The 8,059-nt window shown below is 58.6% G+C and overlaps 1 protein-coding gene across 2 annotated transcripts; it reads right to left on the bottom strand.

Moving 5' to 3' along the window:
• Positions 1-42: 42 nt before the first annotated feature.
• IL10RA (interleukin 10 receptor subunit alpha) lies at positions 43-5,034 on the bottom strand. 2 transcript variants are annotated; one of them, XM_074559522.1, is made up of 7 exons: positions 4,892-5,034; positions 4,002-4,122; positions 3,730-3,908; positions 2,894-3,060; positions 2,427-2,577; positions 2,144-2,268; positions 43-2,041 (listed from the first exon to the last, which is right to left on the bottom strand). In XM_074559522.1, the coding sequence occupies exons 1-7, from the start codon at positions 4,953-4,955 to the stop codon at positions 1,124-1,126; spliced, it is 1,725 nt and encodes a 574-aa protein (XP_074415623.1). In that variant the 5' UTR covers positions 4,956-5,034; the 3' UTR covers positions 43-1,123. The 2 variants fall into 2 exon arrangements, with proteins under 2 accessions (XP_074415623.1, XP_074415622.1); XM_074559521.1 differs by having other exon boundaries at positions 43-2,268.
• Positions 5,035-8,059: the final 3,025 nt, after the last annotated feature.

The following is an 8,059-nucleotide window of genomic DNA, read 5'->3' as shown; positions in this document are numbered from 1 at the left end:
TTCCACTCTGATGACAGCTGTTCACAGAATCGATTTGTTTGGAAAAGACCTCTGAGGTCATGGAGCCCAACCTGTGACCGAGCACCACGTTGCTGAGCAGAGCCCTGGCTCTCGCCTTTCCTCCATCCCTGGGTTTGATTTGTCCTCCTGTCCCTCCCTGGGGCTGTCCCATGGGATGTGCATCCCTGTGGGACCACTGGGAGAGCCCAGCTCCTTTTCCATTCCTATGGGATCACTGGGAGAGCCCAGCTCCTTTTCCATTCCTATGGGATCACTGGGAGAGCCCAGCTCCTTTTCCCTGCTGCTCCTCTGGTGATTGCCCCCACAAATTCCTGAGAAGCTCCTGGAGACCTGGCTTAGTTCTCCTTTTTCCCAGTTATGACGTGGAAATTCCCCTCCACACACGAGGCAAAGGCACATTGCATCCTGCTGATGGACAACATCCAAATCTGGAAACAGACAGCTCAGCTTGGCCTCAGGAGAGGATAAACAGGCAAATAGACCAAATAAATAACACATCCTTTCTGTATTTACAAATGAAATGCAATAAATAGTGTCTGTGTCCGAGAGTGGCAGAACACAGACCATAGTGTGGGTAGGAGTGCCCTGGCTCGTGCAGGGGCTGTGGGTGCATCCCAGATGCTGCCCTGGGCTCCCCCAGGGGTCTCTGTAGGGTCGGGAAGGGCTCTGGGTCCATCCCTGGGGTCAGGCAGGGCAGGAGCCCCTGCTGCCAGCAGCAGAGTGCTGATGTCAGCCTGACCTCAGTCTCTGTGTTGTGAAAGCCTGGGATGGCACCGGGAGTGGGGACGTCAGCCCAGCTGGCCCAGGACAGGGGGAAGTGGAAGCACAGGACCGGCCCAGCCCCCAGAGTGGCCCTGCAGCCCGTGCTGGCAAGGCAGAGGTGCCCTGGGTGTACCTTGGTGTCCCAAGGAGGTGGGGATGAGCCCCCAGCACAGCCCATCCCTGTGTCCCCTTAGCTGGGGTGGCTGCAGGGGTGCCCCCATCAGGGGCTGAGCTGGTGCTCCTGGTTCACGGCTGGCACTGTGCACATCCAGGGTCAGGAGTAGCTTATCCAGTGGCATTCGAGGTAGTAGGGTCGCAGCCCAGGCTGGTGGCCCCAGGGTCACAGGCGGCTGTCCTTGCTGTCCCCGCTGATCTGGCCCAGGGGCGGGGTGGGCAGCGGGACCCAGCTGGAGCCGAGGCTGGGCAGCACCCCAGGGAAGGCAGTGTTGTAGAAGATGTGCAGATCGAAGGGAGTTTTCGGATCAGGGCTGGCTTTGGAGGTCAGCGGAGCCCCTGGGGCTGCCCAGCTGAGCAGGGTGGGCACTTGGGGCCCCTCCTGGCTGGAGAACGCACAGGCAGGGGCTCCCCAGGGAGAGAGGGGCTGTGTGAGGGGATGCTCGGGGTTGGACTGCTTCAGATACCCCTTGGCCACAGCCAGCTCACAGCACTCCATGTCCAGCACGGCGTCGGTGCTGCCCAGGCCCTGCAGGGACCCTGCACAGCCCGGGAGGGGCTCTCCCTGCCCCGGGGCCCTCTCTGGCTCCACGGTGCCCTTGGACTGCTGCAGGTACCCCCTGAACTCCACTTCAGCCTGGCCAGGGGCAGGGCACAGCCCTGGGCTGGTGTTCCCACTGCCAGAGGAGCAGCCAGCAGCAGGGCAGGGGCTGCCCAAGCCCACCCCGCTGTCCTCAGCCCTGGGCAGCTGCTGCCTGTAGCCCTGGGGCTCGATGGCCAAGGAGCAGCTCAGGGAGGAGGATGAGGAGGAGAAGGAAGGGATGTGCAGGCAGATTCCGCTGTCAGTGCTGGTGCCGCTGCTGTCTCTGCTCGCTGTGGGTCCCAGACGGTCCTTGGGCCACGCTGACAGCTTCCAGCCCTGCTCCAGGGGCTGCTGGGCTGTGCTGGTGCTGCTGTCAGGGCTGCTGCCCAGCTGGGGCTCCTTGTGGCACAGGAAGAGCTGCTGGATGGGGTCTGCATCCAGGCTGCCCGAGGATGGGGGCTCCTGCTCCACCCAGAGCGAGCTCTGCTTCATGAGGGACTTCTGGGAGGTAGAGGAAGAGGGGAGTGAGCTGTGCTTCATCCCTGGTGGGTGCCTGCCTCTCCCAGCCCTCCCCGAGTCTGCAGGGCACTGTCCCTGCCTTACCAGGGCAGACGGTGTCCTCACAGGTCTCCTGATGTAGGTACAGGCCAGCAGAGCCCCCAGGAGCCCCAACAAGGACAGGGTGATGAAGAAGGAGCTGAGGATGGTCGGGAGGAGCTCTGCACTCCCTGCAAGAGAGGACGTGACCAGGTGAGGGGGAGAGGGGATTCCTCAGTGCTCACAGCACCCAGAGGCTGCCCTGGCGTGGATCCCCACACTGCCAGGGCCAGGAGGCTGGGATGGGGGGTCAGCATCCCATGGTTCCCCCTCCCTGGGTGTCACTTACTGTCCCTGGGGCCGGTGGTGACACACTGCTCATCAGAGCGCATGCTGGGGACGGGCATGTTGGCCAGGCTGGGCTCCACGCTCAGGCAGTACTCTGTGAGCCAGAACAGCTCCCTGATGGTGAAGTCGGTGCTGTTCTTCACCACCGTGATCTGCAACAAACAGCACGGGCTGGAACCTGGGAGCCTCCAGCTCCTGCTTCCCTCCCTCCTCCTCCTCCTCTGCTGTGCCCTGGGAGAGTCCCCAAGGTGTGCTGTGACAATGATGACAGCAGCTAGATCCAGAATTCCCCCGAGAGCTGGAAAACTCTGCCATGAAACACGCAGAGAAACCTCTCTGCGCCGCTGTGGCTGTGACAAAGCTCAGCACTTACTCCTGCCGACACCCTGCTCTAACAGTCTGTTTTTCCACTTGAGCAGCGCCCTGTGGGACAGACGGGGACAGCAGGGGAACAGCCACTCCTCTCACCGTGTGGTTGTCCCGAGTCCTCCGCAGGTACACGTGGTAGCGGCTCATTTCCCTCTGCAGCTCGCTGTTCTCGGGGCTGATGCTCCCGGGGCGCAGCAGCAGCCGCAGCCGCACCTGGATGGAGTTGCCCATCACGGAGAGGCTCTGCCCGGCCAGGCGAGGGCCAGCTGGAAGCAGAGCAGTCACAAAGGCAGGTCAGGGCTGTTTCCTGTTTACAGCTCAGCCCCTGCAGCACCACACCGAGCTGGGACCATCCCACCCGCCCTCGGGCTGCTCCATCCCCCTGCACAGCCCTCCAGGAAGGTGGGGAGGGAAAAATCCCAGCTCCCGTTCATCCCTTAGCCCTGAGACAGAGTAAAAATCCCCCAGAGTAGAAATCCATTTCAATTTAGGTGAAATATACATCTTAAGTCTGTAAGGCCTAAGCTAAAGAGAAAACTGAGCCAATGAAAGACAGATAAAGGAGAGACAAGAGGAGACAAATAAAGAAAGACAGAAACTGCTGTAGAAGCAAGTCAACTTGGCCTAAGAATTTTTTCTGATAAAAAAAAGAACTAGCAGCAAATGTCACGTGAAATCCGTAAAAAATAAATATGTATGACCCTATTGTGAAACTGTATGCATGTGTATTTGAAAAAGAGGTAAAAAGAGACCCGAAGCTCCCAAAGGTACGCATGCCTTTTAAAGAGAGTAACCTCCGCATGCATCCAGCGCTGCAATAATATACATACCAGCTTTACAACTTTCACAGAGTTGTAGAGTTTTTGACTCCCTCCGCAAAACAGCACCCTGACCCCCCCAGCTCCAGCACAGGCTGCAGACAGAGCCCAAGGCACCTTGCTCTGGCAAGAAGCTTCCAGTCATTTTCCAGGCGGACGTGATGTTCCCGGCCACAGCCCTGACCCTCGCGTGGTAGCGCCTTCCCGGGTCCATGGTGTAGTGGGTGAGGTCACAGGAGAGCTCCGTGGTGTTCCAGCACTCGGGGATGGCTGTCCAGGGCACGCGGGTGCCATAGCTGTGGGAGAAGCAGCGGGGGTGAGCAGAGAGCTGGGGCAGGCACTGGGCAGGGCAGGACCCGTTGTTGTTACTCCCCCTCGCTGTTACTCACACGATGTACTCCACCTCGTAGCTGGCGTTGCTGGGGCTGCCGTGCCCCGGCTCCCACTGCAGCAGGTGCCAGCCCATCTCTGTGGTGATGTGTACAGAACGGGGCATGGGCAGCTCCTCACCTGTGGGGCACACCTGGGCTCAGGTGGGGCTGCACAGCCCTGCCCCACCTCAGCCCCCAGGAACCTTGGGACGGCCTCGTGCAGCTTCACCCGTGATGGGTGACGTGACAGCACTGACCACCCCAAAGGTTTCTCTTTCCAGCTTCCAGGATTTGCTCAGCCCCCTCTTCTCCTTCCTCTTTCTTTTTTGGGACAGCCCAGCTGGGCTTTCTTGGTGCTTCTCAGCCCCAGGGAAGGAGCTGTATTTGCATCCCCCATCCCCTGCCGCTCGCCACCAGCTCTGTTTGGACTCGGCTTTCCTGTTTTGCTCTTCTGCTGCCTGGGTGAAACCAGACTTTTCACACCTCCTGCCTGATCTCCGTGTTGTCACCTGGCAGAAAAGCCCCGCTGATGACATCTGACACTTTTCGCTTGCAGGTGTCCCTGGCAGCTGCTGCCTGCTGGCCAACCCCCAGCCCAGTGCCATGTCCCCACTGCCTGTGGCCCCTCATGGGGACAATGAGGACATGGGGACATGGGGACCAGGGGGGACAGGCGAGGCTGGTGCAACTCACTGAGTCCTGGGGCTCCCAACCAGCAGTGAAAGGCAAGCAGTGAGTGAGGAGCCCTGGCCATGCCCTGCTCCCAGGCGCCGATCTGAGCACTGAGCACCCAGCAAAGGCGTCCAGGCTTTGCCTCCCATCCTGTCCCCCATCCCACGGATCCCACCCGGAGCTGCGAGGCTCAGTCCGGGCCAGCAGGGCGATGAAAGCCGGCAGGAGGGACTCACCGTGGGTAGGGCAGGCGAGGAGCAGCGCCAGGCCGAGCGCCAGGGCGGTGGCAGAGGGGACCATGGCCGCTCAGCATCCTCCGTGGCAGCAGCGCAGAGCGGGGCCGGGCTGTGCCCCGGCGGGAGCCGAGCGCTCGTTTTTCCCCCAGGGGCCGGCTCAGTGACGTCTCTGAGGCGTCAGGAAAGTCACCGAGCAGCCACTTCCACTTCTCTTTGCTGTCCACCCACTCACCGCCAGCCTCAGCCTGGGCTGGGCTTTCCGACAGAGCTGGAGAGGAACAGCTCTGGGGCTTTTCTGAGCAGAGCTGGGCTGTGCTGAGAAAGGAGAGAACGAGTAAGGGATGCCTCTGCCGTTTTGTTGTGAAATGAGATGATAAAAGCAGGGCACAGGTGAGTGGTAGCACCGAGGGTGACCTGGCACAGGGGTTTTCCTGAGCACAGCTCCGTGTCCTGTCCTGCCAGCAGCTGAATCCAGCCAGGTTCCAGCAGCCCTGCAGCCCCAGGAGGGGGTTCTGGCTGTCTCTCCCTTTGGGCTCAGCCTGCATTTCCCTTTCTCCGTTCCTGGGGCTGAGTGAGACCCTCTGGGCTATCCTGTGTCCTGCAAACAGCCTCACACAGGGGTGGCATTGGAAATTCCGTGTGACACAGGGGCTGCCACTGTCCCCAGGGCTCTGGAGGCCCCACAGGTGTGGCTGTGATCCCGTGGTTGTGGGGTCTGGGGGATGTCCTACCCAAATCACCACCCAGCAGCCTGAGTGTGAGCGCTCTGCTTTGCCCCAGAGCTGGCTTGAGGGCTTTCCTGGGGCCCTCATGTGATGGAGAGCGATTTTCCACTACAAGAGGAATTTCCCACTGGGGAATTCGTGGAAAGAACACAGACAACAAGAGCAAGAGAAACCAAAAGTGCTGTGGACAGAGAGCATCAAGGTGGGCATAGACATGCAGGCTCCTTTTGGAAGAACCATCTTAAAGGCTGAAGTGGGAGATTTCTCCTGTTTTCTCAGACTTATCCTTTCTGACAAAGGCCAAGAGCTGCCAAAACTCTCAGCCTGGCTGGAGCACCAGCAGCAGATCTGCTCCCTGCCCTGGTGTATCCCCATCAGAGTGGTGTCCTGCCACTCTGCAGCTGCCCCCCAAAGGCACAGACTGTGTTTTGGGCAATGAGAAACAACGGGACCAAAAGGCAGGAGAGTGGGAGTTCTGTGGAAAAGCCACAGCGGGGCTGGCCCTGCGGGTGAGGCACTTCAGAGAACTGGGAGAAGCGGTTGGCAATTTAGAGGAAAGTGAAAGAGGCTGAGGAGGAACAAGAGTTCTGCAGAATGCTTGGATGATGTTGCAGCAGGGCTGTAGATGATGTTTTTGCTCCCAACAGAGGGGAGAGAAAATGCATCTGACTCCATCTTATCAGAAGGTTAATTAATTGCTTTATTATACTATATTATTTTATACTATATATATTATACTATATACCTTATAATATATATATAATATATATATTATACTATATACTTTATTATACCATATTACACTATGTTACATTACATCTAAACTGAATGTGCCAAGCATTCAACTACTCAAATCTCCTGACTGTCACCCAACAGTCCCAACACACACACACCCTGATAGGCCAAGGAAACAAAACCCCATCACTGTGGGTAAACAATCTACGTATTTCATCCTACTTTGGCACAACAGGCATAGCAAATGATAAGAATTTTTTTCCTTTCTCTGAGGTTCAGAGAATGTGAAACCCAGAAATATTCTTGGGAAGAAAAATGTGGCCACAGAGGGGGCTTGGGATGGAGCCTGAGCTCTGCAGGGAGGGCACAGCTCTCCAGGTGCCACAGGAGAGGGCACACTGAGAGCTGGGCTGGTGAGGCTGACCCTGAAATGCCTCCCTGAGGACACACCACGGAGAAACCCAGCCCAGGAGCACCTGGGGCTGTGCATTTCCCTCCCTGCCATCCCTCAGGAAGCTTCCCCAGGCTGACAGCAGGGCCAGGCAGGTGAGGCTGCAGGAGCAGGGCAGGGATGGGCCCGGAGGGCTGGCTCTGCACAGCCCTGCCACAGGACAGAGCAATCCAGGATCCTCAGCCCAGTTCCCTGGAGCCCAGAGGCTGGAGCAGCTCTCCTGGGCTGGTGGAGCCGGCTCTGGCTGTGCGTTCCAGCTCCTCTTTCATGGCTGGGAGGGCAGGAGGGAGCAGGGAGGGCTCACAGCAGCAGGAAAGGTGAGGATTTCAGCCTGGAGCTGTGTGCATGCTGACATTTACCATCAGGCTGCTGGGGTCAAGGCACACACGCTGTTCCCTGGAACTGCTCTCTGTAGGTGGCTTTGTAGCAGGCAATGAGCAATTCCTGGAGGTGTTTTCTGAGAATCCCTTTCTGGGGTGGATGCAGCAGCTCAGGAGGGCTCAGGGCTGCCTGGGGTGCAGCTCAGTGCTTGGCCACCTTGGCACTCAGCAGGCACCACCTGCAGAGGCACAGAAAGCAAACAAAACCCCCCAAAACCACTCCTGGCTGTGAAAACTACAGAGGTGTGAACTGTGGGGTGAGGGCTGGCTCAGAACCCCTCTGTGAGCTGGCAGCAGGAGGGGTCACAGGGATCCAGCCCAAACTCATGAGGGGTCAGAGAGATCCAGCCCAAACTTTCCAGCTTCCAAAGGAATTTTGCATGAGGGGTCAGAGGGATCCAGCCCAGACTTTTCAGCCTCCAAAGGAGTTTTGCACCAGGGCTCCTCCAAGCCTGGATGTCCCCATTTGTCTCCTGCCCTTCTGATGAGCAGGCGTGGGTGGGGAGCTGGATGAACGAGGGATTTACACTGAGAATGATGCCAGGAGAAACCTGTGGCACTGAGGGTCATGATGGAGGGTGAAGCTGGGCCCTTCTCCCTTAATCCTGGAATTTACACCTGTTCCTCCCCGAGTCCTTGGTCAAGCAGAGCATCCCCAGGCTGTGCCTGCAGGGCAGGCAGGAGGCTGGGCTGGCTCCTGGCAGAAGCATCGCTCCATCAGCAAAGGAATTAAAATCCTCTAGAGGAACCGGAGGGAAACTGCGCTTCATTTCCTTTGGGACAGGGAATTCCTGACTTGTGGCTCACAGCAGCGAGGTTCTCCTGGCTGGGCACGGCTGTGCATCCCCTGCTCTGCGCTGGGCTGGGCAGGAGAGCC

Source organism: Zonotrichia albicollis, chromosome 27 (genome assembly GCF_047830755.1).
Source record: "Zonotrichia albicollis isolate bZonAlb1 chromosome 27, bZonAlb1.hap1, whole genome shotgun sequence".
In the NCBI taxonomy this organism is placed as follows: domain Eukaryota; kingdom Metazoa; phylum Chordata; class Aves; order Passeriformes; family Passerellidae; genus Zonotrichia; species Zonotrichia albicollis.
This window is presented reverse-complemented; position numbering and strand designations above follow the sequence as displayed.